A 15,465-nucleotide genomic window follows, 5' to 3' on the forward strand; every position below is an offset into this window, starting at 1 on the left:
TTATTGTATTTCGATTTCTGTGTAGATTACGTCATGTTCACCCCCTAAGACTAATTGCCATTCATCACCGTACACATGTGCCTAATCACCCCTTTTGCCCTCTTCCCTCCCTAGTAATTCCTTATCTTTCAGAAGAGAATGGCATGGATGAAGAGAGTCCTGCTGGTGAAGAAGAATCAGCAGTTCTTGCTTTGTATAAAACACTTCAGCAGTGCACAGGAAGGTGAGAATCATAATCTTGACGTGAGAGGCAGTTCCCCAAATATTAGTAAGCGATAGCATGAAAAAGGAATTCATTTGTTACATAAGGGAAATTGTTCTCTGTTCACATTTAAAAAAAAGATGGAGGAGTGATGTCCAGGACTCCTCTGGACTTTTATATACTAATGCGATTGGAAATCTGAGAGAGGAGTAACATGCGGAGCTTCCCACATTGATTTGGCCGTGGAATCCTTTTTGTGCTCAGAGGATCTGGCACAGACTAGTGGAAACATAGAACTTACTTTGGAAAGTGTATTCTAAAACATATGTTGTCTCACTGGGAATTTAAAAATGCAAATTAAATTGGCATAATACTTTTTTTGTGTGTGTGGTGAGGAAGATTGGCCCTGAGGTAACATCTGTTGCCAATCTTCCTCTTTTTGCTTGAGTAAGATTGGCCCTGAGCTAACGTCTGTGCCAGTCCTCCTCTATTTTGTATGTGGACACCAACACAGCATGGCTTGATGAGCAGCGTATAGGTCTGCACCGGGATCCGAACCTGTGAACCTCGGGCCACCAAAGCGGAGCACACAAACTTAACCACTACGCCACCAGGCCAGCCCCAATAATAATACATTTTTAAAGTAATATCCAGGACTGGCAGAAGTATAGTGGAATTATTAGAACTTCACGTATTGTTGGAGTCGTGATTTGGTCTAATAGCTTCACGTAGCTTTTGAACAGTTTCATAATTTTTATTCTTTGACCAAGTTATCCTGTTTCTGAGAATCCACACTAACAAAGTAATTCAATATATAGAAAAATCCCTCAGGCTTTAAGATATACACTCTATTATTTATATTAGCAAAGAATTTAAAGCAATCTAAGTGTTTCCTTGCAGGGGAATAATTTGGTATAGGTTGTGATTGATGTGTTTCAGAATATTACAGTTCCAGTAAAAATTATGGTTTATGATGTTCTGAAAAACATGTTAATTTTAAATTTCATATGTTACAGTTACAACTGTTGAGACAGATTAGTATGAAAATAGTTTGCCAGAGTAATACCTGCTGATAAAAAGTTCTAGAATGGTGGGTAGTTTTTTATTTTCTAAATTTTCTTTTTATGTAGCTGTATTACTTCTGTAAATTTTAATAACAGCATTGGAGGCTGTAGCCCATTTATACCTGACACCCTGTAATAATCAGTGCTGCCCACTCCTTTTAACCCTATGTACCATCAATTCAAAAAAAGCAGTTGTCTCTGTTTTCACACTGTGCTGTAACTAGAAAGACCTTTTCTTACTAGATTTCTCAATTATCACTTTCCTCTTTTTCAGTGCCTTGAAGGAAGTACCCCCCGGCTGGCATCTGTGGAGGAATGTCAGAGCTGGAATCCTGCCTTTCCTGAAGTGTTCTGCTTTGTTTTTTCATTACTTAAATGGAGTTCCTTCCCCACCCGAGATGCAAGGTAATTTCTAATCTCTTTCAAAACATAGGAAATTTGTGTAGTCTTTCACTCCAGCCATTTAGAATTAAGGTGACTTACAAAAATGAAAACTGATTAAAAGTTTAGAACGTAGATAATTGACTATGATGATGTACACAATTATATAATAAAATGCATAATTATGTATCTGTCTGATTTTATTCAGATCTCAGTAAATGCTATTCACATGTACAAAAATGCACTAGTTTTGCTTTCTGATGTTAAAATGTCCAATTATATGTTATTCATAAACTAGGTTCTTCTAATTTTGAAAAGTGAAAACTGACAATTTCAGGTGTTTTTTAACTTGAAACATGTGGCATTAAAGTTCAGAATGCCCATAATTGCTCATAAATCTGATTTTAATGTAGGAATTCGTTTGCTATTTCACAGTTGTTTTCTGTATTCAGTTTTTATTCATTTCATAAAAGTAGTGTAAAAATAGACTGCAAGTTCACTGTGTCTCTGTCTCCCAGTGCCTGGCATAGGGCATGAGTTGCCTGCATATCATGCTGCTGTCTGAAAGTTTGTTGACTGGCATCTCCATTCAGCTGGTTGCCCGGGCACCGTATAGCATATAGTTGAGACTTCCTGATCATATACAGTAATGATTAGAGTTAATGTTTAAATCTATCTCTCGTGATAAAATCATCTTAATTTCTGTACTGCTTTATACTTTTCCAGAGCACCTGTATGTTATTTTTGTCATTTAATGTTTAAAAATAACCCCATGAAATAGTTTCGCAAATGGTAAAACTGAGACACCAAGAAATTGTGAGCAGTCTGGTATAGGAGTTGCCCAACTCCATTCTCAATTGTATCCTTTTCTGAGGAGCCCCGCCATGTGCCGTCTTGTTAGCTTCCTAGAGGTTATGCACCTACAAATGTGAACTTTTTCATCACGCTCGCTTTTTTTAACTTTGCTGCTGCTCACTCTCATACGGGATCTGCTCTTAGTTGTTGTGTGCGTTATTCTTTTCTCCTTCACTTGCAGTTTCTGGAGCAAGCCATTTTGAACATTTATGTAACTATCTTTCCCTGCCAAGCAACCTCGTTTCCCTTTTTCAAGAAAATAATGAGATAACAAAATCACTGATTGAAAGGTAATAATTATACACTTTTCTTCATTATATTGAATAGTTATACAGAAAGAAATTTCAGCTTATTACATAGCTTCCAAAATTCTCAGATAGTGAGCCTGTCAGAATTCAATCCGTGTAATTCAAACTATAATGATTAGGCCTTCTTAGTTAAGGCTTTACCTTTGTGGTAAGATTTTTGCCAAACTGGTAAAGAGCATAAGTAGATTGGCTTGGAAGGAGAGTAGCGGTAGAAATTTTATTTTCTCATATTAACTTACTTGTTCAGGACTCTGTTCCATAGATTTTTGAAACTGAAAGAAACCTTAAGGTTATCTAGTCCAATACCTTCACTTTATATCTGAGAAAACTAAAATCTAGAGAAGTCACCTGTCAATCATGTCAACTTAGTGACAAAGTTAAGATTAAAATTTGTTTTACCCACAGAATGGGAGAAAGTATTTGCAAGTCGTATATCTGATAAGGGATTAATATCCAGAGAATATGTATATAGCCAGATTTCCTACATCTCAACAACAAAAAAGCAAGGAACCTATTAAAAAATGAGCAAAAGACTTTTTTTCCAAAGAAGATAATACAGATGGCCAAAAATAACATGAAAACATGCTAAACATAGCTAGTTGTTAGGAAAATGCAAATAAAAACCACAATGAGGAACCAGCCCTGTGGCCTAGTGGTTCGAGTTCAGCACGCTCTGCTTCAGTGGCCCAGGTTCAGTTCCCGGGCGCAGAGCCATGTCACTTGTCTGTCAGTAGCCATGCTGTGGCAGCGGCTCACACAGAAGAACCAGAAGAACTTACAACTATAGACAACTGTATACTGGGGCTTTGTAGCGGGGAAGGAAGTAAAAAAAGGAGGAAGATTGACAACAGATGTTAGCTAGGGCAAATTTTCCCCTGCAAAAAAAACAGTCACAATGCTTTCTTTATTATTGAGTCACATACAAAAAAATGCAATTAGTCTGAAAAGATTCACTTAAAAAAAAAAACCACAATGGCTATAATCAAAAAGGCAAACAATAAGGGGCCGGCCCGGTGGCGCAGCGGGTATGTTTGCACATTCCACTTTGGCGTCCTGGGGTTCACCGGTTTGGATCCCGGGTGCGGACCTATGCACCACTTGTCAAGCCAGGCTGTGGCAGGCATCCAACATATAAAGTAGAGGAAGATGAGAACAGACATTAGCTCAGGGCCAGTCTTCCTCAGCAAAAAGAGGAGGATTGGCAACAGATGTTAGCTCAGCGCTAATCTTCCTTAAAAAAAAAAAAAGGCAAACAATAATAACACCTGTTTGTGAGGATGTCGAGAAATTAGAATCCATCTGCATTTCTGGTAGGAAAAGAAAATGGTGTAGCTTCTCTAGGGAACAGCATGGTGGTTCCTCAAAAAGTTAAACATCGAATTGCCATATCATCCAGCAATTCTACTTCTGGTATATGTTGCAAAAGTGTTGAAAGCAGGGACTCAAATAGATACTTGTACACTCAGGTTCACAGCGGCATTATTCACAATAATCAAAAGGTGGAAACAACCCAAATTTCCATCAACAGAAGAATGGATAAACAATGTAGTATGCACATAACGGTGGAATATTAATAACCCACAGAACTGTCTACTTAAAAGTGGTTAAAATGGGGCCGGCCCCGTGGCCGAGTGGTTAAGGTCACACGCACTGCTTCAGCGGCCCGGGGTTTCACCAGTTTGAATCCTGGACACAGACGTGGCACCGCTCACCGAGCTATGCTAAGCTGGTATCCCACATGCCACAACAAGGACCCACAACTAAAAAATACACAACTGTGTACCAGAGGGCTTTGGGAGAAAAAATGAAAAAGATTAAATCTTTTCAAAAAAAAAAGTTAAAATGGTAAGGCTTAAAAAAAAAGGAAGGAAATTCTGACACATGCTACAACATGGAATAACTTGGAAGAAATGCTAATGAAATAAGACAGTCACAAAAGAACAAATATTGTGTTTCCACTTATATGAGGGACCTAGTGTAGTCAGATTTATAGAGAGAGAAAATAAAAGGGTGGTACAGAATTTCATTTGGGAAATTTGAGAAAGTTCTGGAGGAGGATGGTGGTGATAGTTGCCCAGCAATGTGAATGTACTTACTGCCACAGAACTGTATACTTAAAAATGGTTAAAATGGTAAACTTTATGTTATGTATATTTTACCACAATAAAAAATTGTTTTAATATGAGTATTCTAGCTCCAGATAAGAGGTTGTCATTAATTCAGACTAGTTTTTCCAGAGTGTCCAAATTAGGGGGATAATAATATATGTAACTGCAAATTTTAATATATTAAGCATTCTTGCTTTTAGAAAATCACAGACCATGGTGTCTGATTTTAAAAGTTGCAGGCAAAATAATAGTATTTGTCTAAGCTTATTTCAGTGAGGTAAATGTATCATATTAAGCCAAGGAGATTGTTTTTCTCTTAATTGGATCAAAAGCGGAATAAATTTTCATGCTAGACCTTCAAAAGTAAAAAATGTTTTGGTTTTTTTTTCCCCATTTACGTTAAAGTTGGTGTCATAACATTGAAGTTAAAAGATATCTAGAAGGTGAAAGAGATGCTATAAGGTAAGTTAAAGATTGTCAGAGATTTGGTTGGGGGGAGGGGAGAGCGAGGGAGGGGGGAAGCCGCCCGGAAGTGCTGTATTCCTACAGATCTGACCTCCCACGCCTCCACTGATTCCAAGAGGAAGGACTTCTTGCCTTCGTACTTTTTTGTCTTAATCTAATGATGAGAGTTTATAAAAGACTCAGAATTACAAACATAAATCTAGGGCATTATTCTTTGCAGAGGAAACAACAAAATTATTATGTTTTGGAATGTTTACTTTAAAAAAAATGTAGGTCTTTTTCTAGGTTTTTCTTAGCTCTCTTTTTCTTTTATTATGGAAAATTTCAAACTATCCAAAAGTATAAAGGATAATATAACAAGGCTCCACGTACCTGTCAGTCAGTGTCAGTAGTTATCAAATCATGGCCAGTCATTTCTGTCTTTGTTTTTTCTTCATTCCTCTTGACATTAGCTCTATTCTGATTCTGTAGTAAAGTGTGCTGTAGTGGATGGTAACAGATGTATTTCATGTGTTAATGTCTCCTTGGTTATGCTGAATACATCATTCATAAAAATCAGAAGGCTAGAGGAGATTACCTGTTCTTTTTTTTTCCTTTTTTTTTTTTTTTTTTTTGAGGAAGATTAACCCTCAGCTAACATCCATGCCCATCTTCCTCTACTTTATACGAGGGACACCTGCCACAGCATGTCTTGATAATCGGTGCCATGGTCCACGCCCAGGATCTGAACCGGTGAACCCCAGGCCACCAAGCGGAGCACGCAGACTTAACTGCTGTGCCACCGGACCAGCCCCTATCTGTTCTGTTTCTTTGATTTTACACACATCCTGCCCCAAATCCAGAGATGGTGACACCCCGGTTTATTAGGTGGAACCATATGAAATTCCAGTTTTCATAAGTCAAAAATGATTGAATATCATCCGTTTCATATGGTTCAACCCTGCAGTCAGAAAACTCATGTGGAACAGTGGTTCTCAACTTGAGGTATACACCAGAATTACTTTGGAAACTTTTAAGAAGAATACTCATGGCCCTGCCTAACAAATCTGATTCATCTAAAGCTGGGCTCCTGGCATGGATACCCCCCTGAAATTTCCCCCAAGTGATTGTGGTATGAGAACTGCTGTCTGAGTAACTCCCCCTGGGTTTCAGGCCACTCTTGTCTCCGCAGTAGGGAAAGCAGAGAAGGGCTGTCCCACAAGGCCTGTGCTGGGAGATGTGGGCTCCAAGAGTGGGTCCTCAAATACCATTGAATTTGGATCTAAATTTTATCTGGATTAACTTGTCAAAGAATCAGCATGACCTGGTATCTCAAATTTAAAGAAAATTTCTCTGTTCTTTTGCTGCCTTCTCTCCTCTAACTCCTTTCTGTCTTAAGATCACCCCTGACAAACGTCTTTTCTGCCCCTCTCCCAAGTGCTGTGGTAGGAGCCCGCAGCCCTGCCCTTCGTCCCAGAGCGACCAAATTTCACTGAAATGGGGCAGATACTAAGTACTGTCTCCTGTCCTGATAACTTATTCTGAGCTCTTCAAGTAAAAATGTAAACCCTATGGCCCTGTGTTATTTAAGAGTACGTTTTTAATTTCTTAGGTGGCTTCTTGTGCCACCGTGGAGGCACATGGTCACTCAGGTTCAGTCTGCCTTTATTTGTTTTGACTAAAAGTTACCCGGTCGTTATTGTATGGCCACATATTAACTGTTTTTTCGTGTGTGGTTTTTGTTTGATTGTTTAGCTATCCAAGAGAATCTAACAAGTTAATAGACCTTCCAGAGGATTACAGCAGCCTCATTAATCAAGCATCTAATTTCTCGTAAGTTTCAGTATTAGAGTGTTAAGCGTTTCCTACCCTTGTAAACGTTCACTTCTTTACGCAGAATGTAAGGAATGTTGTTGCTTGTTTTGTTTGGGTGGGGAATCTTTCCTCCGACTGTTGCTTGAGCGTTTCCACTGCGTGATGTTTGTGTCCATGCGTGAGATGTTCCAGAAAGGAATGTTCTTGGGCCACAGGATTTATGCATCTTCAGCTGTACTGGATGTTGCAAGATTGTTTTTCTGGGTGATTTTACCACCATCAGCTCTTTAGCTGCTCTTTTTTAGAGCAATGACTTGTGCTTTTTTGGTCCCATGAAGGTGCCCCAAATCAGGCGGTGATAAGAGCAGAGCCCCAACCCTGTGCCTTGTGTGTGGAACTCTGCTGTGCTCCCAGAGCTACTGCTGTCAGACCGAGCTGGAAGGAGAAGACGTGGGCGCCTGCACAGCTCACACCTACTCCTGTGGTTCTGGGGTGGGCATCTTCCTGAGGTAAGGCCCTGGAGGGAGCTTTTTAGAAGCTTTCAATCTGCGTGATAAATGCCTGTTGAGGGGTGGCACAAGAAACTGCTACATTGCAGAGAATTTTGAGACTCTGCTTCTCGTGCGTTTATTCCTTTGAGGAACAGGGGGAAGTCTCCTGACGTCTCATGTTGGGCTCATGTAACTGTGCTGCTTCCATCATCATCATCATCATTCCCATGACAGTGCTGTTCTGTGTTCTTTGTGCCTCATTCTGATGTGCAACTTCCAGTTGTCCTTGATTTGCTACCCAGATCCAGTGAGAAGTACTCCTGTTGCCATATCCTCATGGTTTTGGATTCATATGTATCACAGACAGATGGCTATAGTTGTGTCTATTTAGTGATGTACAACAGATAGTAGTAACTATGATGTCCTGGGCATTGAGAATGCAGTAGTTAATAAAGCAGACAAAAAGCTCTGCCTTCCTGGAGTTCGTTTTCTAGAGAGGGAGGTAGACAATAAACAAGACTGATAAAATTTAGAAAGTGATACACTCAGAGGAGGGATAATAAAGCAGGGAGGGCAATATGAGATGGCAGCTGGCGAGTTGAATTTCAAATCAGGAACCAGGGAAAGGTCCCCGAGAAGGTGACTTTGAATAAACACCTAAAGAAGCGGGAAGAACATTGTAGGCAGAGAGCAGCAAGTGCAAAATTGCTGGGGAATATTGCCTGCCATGTTCAAGAAACAGCAAGGAAGCTGGTGTTGCTGGACGGTGTGTGCAGGGGAGAAGGATCGGGCCTAGCATGTCCCAGTGACAGCTCTGAGTGAGATGGAAGCCATTTCATGATTTGAAGGAGAGAAGTGACATGTGTTTGAGCTCTTCTGGGGCACAGATTATACCCATGTCTTAGTATCCCCCAGTGCCTGGCAATTTCTTCTGTGTGATAGGTTCTCAATAAATGTTGAATTGCACTGAATTATTAATACAAAAAAAAGTCACGCAAACTTCTCAAAGGGATCAAGAGACACATTTTTCAAAGGCCCTTAGGAGAACTGTAAAAGTAACATTTTCCCTTGTGCAGCATATTTCAAAATTATTTTGGTCATGCATGGTGTTGCTTTGTGTTGCAAGTCAACCTAATTCATAAGGTTTGTGTACCATTTTTTTAATGAATAGTTTCCTCATAATAGTCGTTAAAATATTAGTAACTATATTATGTTTAGAAGTTAACTCTCTTTCTCACAGTTAACTTTTTAAATGCGCCACATAATGACATTTTGGTCAGTGACAGACCACGTATACAATGGTGGTCCCACAAGACTAGTGCATATAGCCTAGGCATGTAGTAGGCTACACCGTGTAGGTTTGTGTTAAGGACGCTTTCCTCAGAACGGATCCCCAGCATTAAGCGCTGCGTGACTGTATGAGCCATCAATTCCTAATCTGAAATGTTCCCCTCCCTCACTACACTGATTTACAATGAATCATTTCAGTTATTTTCAACACTTGGGCAGATGTGTTGCTACATTTTTAACTGTCTCTGCTGTAAATGCTGTTTCTTCTCTTCCAGCACTAGTTTGTTTATTTTCAAACGGCTTCAATCCATTTGGAACTAAATCCAAACCTTGGTTACTGATGTATAATGTATAAATGGTCTCTCCACAGAGTGCGGGAATGTCAGGTGTTGTTTTTAGCTGGCAAAACCAAAGGCTGTTTTTATTCTCCTCCTTACCTTGATGACTATGGGGAGACTGACCAGGGACTCAGGTAAGGACCCATCCTGGGAGGCTGAGTGGCTGACTCTGGGCCTCCAGAGCCTTTAGTCCATGGTGAACCTGTTGAGCTGTGTGGTCCTGAGGCCCACCTGCTAACAGCCCAGGGGCCTGTGTGGCTTCTGTTCCAGCGGAGGTGCCTATTGTCTGTGGACTCCTCCAAGGCGGGCACCCTGGCTGCGTGGTTTGGCCCTCCTTTTCCCAGTCCTCAGAATGTCATGAGGGCCATCAGGGTAGCTAAGAGGAAAGAACAGGACAGAGTGCACCTCTTCCATTTATCACGCCACAGAACTATTTGAATCGCCACGTGATGTCCACAGCATCAGAGCACCGCAGGGATAGCCCCTTGTGACCTGTGCAGCTTTGTGTGGGAAGACCAGTGTTCTCCAAGTGATGTGGAAGAGCACATCTTAACTGATAAGACGTGCTGTTACCTGAGAATCTGGGGGACAAAGATTTAGAACATACAGAATAATACCACCGAATTTGAGGCTTAATCACTTCTGCTCTGGTAGCTTCTCTTATAAGCAAAATGCTGACAGCAGTTCCCTCGAAGACTATTAAAGAACTTCTTTTAAACCATCCCTTTTTGCCCAAAGGAGGTAAGTCTTAACCTAGGTATAACTGTCCAGCCTTGCGGAGCAGAAGTTGAAGGCCTGGAAACTGAGGCAAGATAAGTGGCCTGGCTGCTCTAGGCACTTGACTGCAAGGTTACAGGCGCGTGCCCCTTGGTGCTGGATCTTCCGGTTGCTCTGGGGAGTGTGCACCCTCGGGAGGAGCAGTCCTGGTTAGAGAGGGAGAGGCCCCGTGCACTCTGAATCGGGAGCAAAGGCCCCAGCTGTGAACTCACCAAGACCTGTACTTTGGTTAAATTAGACGCGAAAGTTGTTCACATTTGCCTGTTTGGCTTAGACTTGGTGGCTGAAAGACAGCACCCTGAGGAACAGATTTACCTCTGTAATTCTCCTTTTAGCCCCTCCCCTGTCCCCTCCCTTCTTTTTTACATTTTACCAACAAGATGGACACTGAGTCGGTAGTTTTAGCCTCGCACCCTGGACCCTCCTGCTCAACCCCACCCCCTATTCCCTCACCCTTGTCTGGGTGAGTGTAGCTTGTTGTACATTTTCCTCTTCTTTTCAGCGCTTATTCCCTTGCAGCTGCTCCTAGAAAACCTTCCAAGCTAACACATTGATAGCCACAGTCGCCTGCCGCACAGAAATTTTGCAGAGGATCTAAAACCAGTAACTTGTAACTTTTCCTGAATCATGAAAGGTTGGAGCATAATAGATGAATAGACAGAATGCGTCCTGAGTGACATGTGTCTTCTTTCTAGACGGGGAAATCCTTTACATTTGTGCCAAGAGCGGTTTAAGAAGATCCAGAAGCTCTGGCAGCAGCACAGTGTCACGGAGGAAATCGGACACGCACAGGAAGCAAATCAGACGCTGGTTGGCATTGACTGGCAGCATTTGTAATACTTCACTACCAAAAGCACCAACTTGATTTTTGTAACCCAGCTGGCTTTCCCAGAAAGAGAATAGGAAATAAGTCTGCTGAATTTGGAAGTAACTTCTTTGTTTAAGCTATTCTTCCAGTTTTATTTTTTATAGTTTCTGGCTCCAGGGACTGATGAAAATCATCTTCCACTGGCAGATTCTCTTGCGCCATTTGCTGTGTCCCTCAAGCGCAACTTGTTGAGTTTCAGGATCCCGCGAGCAGCTCTCTTCCTGTGCTGGGCACAGCCCCTTTGTGGGCATCTGCCCGGGCTTGACTGTACCCAGGAGTCTGAGCCGTGGTACATTACTGATCGCAGGGAGCTCCAGGCTGGAGCTGATTCAGCGGCAGGAAACCGAGTCTCCGTGCTGTGTTGGGGTCACGCTCTCTGGTCCCTCTCAGTGACTCTCAACACTGGGACAGGGTCAGTGTGCCCTGCTGACGGGACCCTACCTCTAAGTGCAAAGCAGTGGATTCTGACAGCGGCATTCCCTTGTCTCCATCAGCCCTGAGAGCACTGGGCCACTTGTGCGGGCAGAGCCTGTGGGAGGAGGGGAAGGAGGTGGTTTCTTCGTGTGCTGGGTGTTTGCAGAGCTGCGGAAGGTTGGATTTTTTTTCCTTTTTTTGACAAGACTTCTGGCTTTGAGAGAAAAATCTCATTTTAAAGGGCTTTTTGAAAACTTAAAGAGTATGCTAATTTTTCAGATGATATATTCTCTTATTTTTAAGACTAAATTGAGAGCGTATGCATCTAGAATCCAACACTAGCAAGAAAAATGAGAACTCAGTGTTTCGTGGTTCCCCCTCCCCAACCCTCACCCCTTCCAGCATTTCCTGGGATAGATGAATTGCTGTTTACCCGCTGGCTTACTTAGTACATTGCTGGGACAGCCTCTGTGCCCGGGCTTTTTATTGTTTTTAAACATTATTGTTCTTACGAAGAGGTGCCTTCCTAGAATGATAGCCACTTAGTAAAATGGCTTATAACTATTACATGCCACACAGCGACTCTCGTTTGATATAATGTGCTGAGAGCTTGAATGCACACAGAGAGTGATGCCAGATTTAGTGGAGGGATAAAATCAGAACCTCTTTAAGGCGAGGCTAAGGGACAAATGAGTAAATAAGAGGCTCTTGGATTCTTTCAGCCAATGCGAGTAACCCTTTCACTCAGTTTCCTTTGAACTGCATCGAAAAGTTCCTTCCCACGCGGAGGAAGGTCAGAAATCCAGGCTTTCGGCTAAAATAAGTGGGGATGCAGAAGCCACATTCACTGCTTCCTCTCCAAGGCAGTGTGTGAAAGAACCTTCTTTGAAAGGATGTCCTTAACCTCACTTTGGGACTGGCTCACCCATCTGAGAGGAGGTGTTTCTCACCCAGTAGGAAGAAAATCCAAATTTGAACCCAGTGCTGTCCCTTTTTCTTGCCTTTCTCCCGTTCATAAGATCTGGCGGTTTGGGCTGTGGATGGCATCATGACTTTAATTTTATTTTGGCCTTTGTCACATCCCCATTCCTTTAGCTTTTAAGTCCAGCTTCTTTGGGCTTTTTTCCATATGTTCATCAAGCTCAAATTTAAAATGATAAGACCAGGTTTCTCCCTCTGTAAATTATGGACATTTTCACCAAATCATAGCTATAATCCCACTTTCAGGACTGACTTCATGGAAGTTTGTTGTTAGAAGAGGGTGTCCCTGGATTCCATTCTCTTAGAATGTTCGGAAGTCTGAGAGAAGATGAATTCATGTGAAATAACACCATTTTCTCTTCTGGTGTGTGCATCAGTATCTGATTGTCTTCCCTACCTAATGAATCATCTTAGTTTTATGATTTGTTCCGCATGTATTATGTTTATTGTAGAAATGTTTATATAACATGCTTTCCATATCAGGGAAAATCATATCTGTTTAATAAATTGGCTATAACTTTAATATCTGTGGACAACTTGTAAAATTTGGAATGTATCATATGTAAAAAATTTAAAGATATCCAAATAAATGCTTTAGGTGTTGACATTTTGGGTCTGCCTATGTTTTCTTTCTGTTTGTTTCACACTTAAATGCCATGTAAGTGTTCCCCATGTCACCTTGCTACAAATAAAGTGGGACATCTGTATTAGCTTGAAATTTAAGATGCTTATATCATTAGTGTCAATTATGGCCATTAGCCAAACCATCTTGACCTTCCCAGAGAAAGCTGGATCATCATTTCAGCTGATTAGATTTCATAATCATTGGCTATGACAGCTTGTGACCTTTCTGAACCATTATGGACCTCAAATCACTGGGGAAAGAGGGCACTCAAAGTCTTCCCCAGCTCCAAGACCTGTCTCCAGGTTTCACTCTTCTTGCTCGTCCTCACCTGGTGATCTCCAGGTCCTTGTTCTTACACTCTGCAGACGGTCTCTGCTGCTGACACATAGAAGGGAAGCTGCATGCTGTGTTTGCAGGGGAGTCATTGCCTACGAGACCTCTGCTGCACTGTTCAACATCCTCTTAAAAAGAAAGCATCGAACTGGGGCCGGCCCAGTGGTCTAGTGGTTCAGTTCACACGCTCCACTTTGGCAGCCCAGGGTTCGCCAGTTCGGATCCTGGGTACGGACCTGGCACTGCTTGTCTAGTCATGCTGTGGCAGCGTCCCACATAGAAGAACTAGGAGGATTTACAGCTGGGATATACAATGATGCACTGGGGCTTTGGAGAGGAAAGAAAGAAAACATCAAACGAAAAAAGCGAGGTTTTCATTGTGCTTCCCCTGTCTCCTGGCCGTGGTGCTCCTCCCAGCTTACTCCTTTCCCTCGGCCTAACGTCATCGGTTCCAGCATTCATTAAGCCCCTCTGACACACTCCTTGCTCTGTCCCTACTCTTTTTTCTAAGTCAGGTTTATTGAGGTTTATTTTACAAATAGTAAAATTCACCCTTTTAGTGGACAGTTTCCTGCTTTTGACAAATGCGTACAGTTGTGTAGCAGCCACCACAACCAAGAAATAGAACAGTTCCATCATCCCAAGAAGTTCCCTCGTGCCCCTTCATGGTCGCCTTCTCCCCGCATCCTGACCCCTGGCAACCACTCATCTTTTTCTGTCGCTTTGTCTTGCCTCTTCCAGGATGTTATGTAAATATACATGTAGCCTTTTGAGTCTGACTTCTCTCACTAAGAAGACTAGTGAATTTGAGAGCGAGCCGTGTTCCTTTGTTTGCTGAGTCGTGTTCCATTGTGCAGATCTTTATGCAGTCACCAGGTGAGGGACATTGGGCAATTTTTGGTGATTATGAATAAAGCCATTACAAACGTTAATGTATAGTCTTTTGTTTGGACCTTGGTTTTCATTCCCCTGGGGTAAATAGCTAGGAGTTGTCTCATGCTTAATCTACACCGTCCTTGGACAGCATTCTCTTTAACTTTGCTGTTTATACTCAGCCTCTGTTTTGGAGGACAAGATATAATGCCATCAGAAGTTAAAAGCTGATGTTTCCTCCCTTCGAGCCGCTCTCATGTCCGCTGAGGAGTGGGAGGGCCTCCCCTCGCTCCCTGGACTTCCGTAGTATTCCCCCCACATGCCTGTTCTTAACGCGTTGCTGCTGGCTGGCCGTGCTGTCATCAGGAGCCACCTTTTTATCTAGTAGCAGATCAGAGGCCCTAATTGTCTTGGCCCCCTCCCCGTGCCGCCAGCTAAGCTTCAAACCTGCTGGCCTAGCATTACAGGTTCCTGGACAAGGAGAGGCAGGGGAGCGTGCAGAGCAAGCCCCTAATCTTATTAACTGGTATTGAGGTTACTCGGGGTTTATTTGTTGGTGGCTCAGTCCTGGGCTTGAAAGTGTTGCAAGAGGCCATGGGTTCTTGAACTGAGCCCACAAATTCTAGAACACCTGCCTTCCTAAATGTTCAGAATAAGTAGTTATTATCTACTTCACTATGGAGCGTTTTCAAAATAAAAGTTCTAAGGCACTGTCTTTACCTCTTACCTCTTTACCTCTTAGCCTACCCCCGGGCTAGGCTGGCAGGACTTTAAAAACTGGCTGAGTCTCTTGGGAGAAGTGAATATAATTTACTCTGTCCCAAGGAAAGACTGAGGTTAGACACAAGGAAGAACCTGGTACCAGAGTCTTGCTGGGCACTGGTAGATGAGCAAAAGAGATGGGCCAGGTTTCTCTGGCAACTACGTGGCTGCCTGAGAAGACCTGTTAAGATGCAGCTCACCCTAAGTCTGGTCTGAATCAACTGGTGGTATTTATCAGAGGATCTATTCACCCTTGGTCCTCCCAACAGCTCTCAGATTCTGAGATTGCTTACATCTGCCCTATAACCTGGCCCCGTGGATACTCATATTTCCCTGTTTGGGGAAATATGTCTTGACCAGAGCAGGAAAAAAAATGGTTTGGAATTTTTCCTTAAATCACTTAAATTAAGATTCCACATATTGGGGCCGGCCCCATGGCAGAGTGGTTCAGTTCACACGCTCCGCTTCGGCGGCCCATGGTTTCGCCAGTTCAAATCCTAGGCATGGACATGGCACCACTCATCAGGCCATGCTGA

At 42.4% G+C, this 15,465-nt stretch overlaps 1 protein-coding gene across 17 annotated transcripts in view; it reads left to right on the forward strand.

Annotated features, from left to right (window-relative positions):
- The window catches only part of UBR2 (ubiquitin protein ligase E3 component n-recognin 2), a 126,235-nt gene extending 113,294 nt beyond the window's left edge, over window positions 1-12,941 (forward strand). For 9 of the 17 annotated variants that reach the window (XR_011430040.1, XM_001501380.6, XM_070245598.1 and 6 more), the window contains 8 exons: window positions 133-223; window positions 1,541-1,671; window positions 2,684-2,792; window positions 5,324-5,380; window positions 7,118-7,195; window positions 7,516-7,686; window positions 9,329-9,430; window positions 10,769-12,941. Coding sequence is in view for 14 of the 17 variants with exons in the window: in XM_001501380.6 (XP_001501430.1) it covers window positions 133-223; window positions 1,541-1,671; window positions 2,684-2,792; window positions 5,324-5,380; window positions 7,118-7,195; window positions 7,516-7,686; window positions 9,329-9,430; window positions 10,769-10,910 (881 nt within the window). In the remaining 3 variants the exon portion in view is untranslated. Of the gene's footprint in view, window positions 1-114; window positions 224-1,218; window positions 1,293-1,540; window positions 1,674-2,683; window positions 2,793-5,323; window positions 5,381-7,117; window positions 7,196-7,515; window positions 7,687-9,328; window positions 9,431-10,768 lie in introns of those variants that run through there. The other 8 variants (XM_005603921.4, XM_070245596.1, XM_005603920.4 and 5 more) reach the window with 3 other exon arrangements.
- The last annotated feature ends 2,524 nt before the right edge of the window (window positions 12,942-15,465 follow it).

Source organism: Equus caballus, chromosome 20 (assembly GCF_041296265.1).
Source record: "Equus caballus isolate H_3958 breed thoroughbred chromosome 20, TB-T2T, whole genome shotgun sequence".
Taxonomy (NCBI): Eukaryota; Metazoa; Chordata; class Mammalia; order Perissodactyla; family Equidae; genus Equus; species Equus caballus.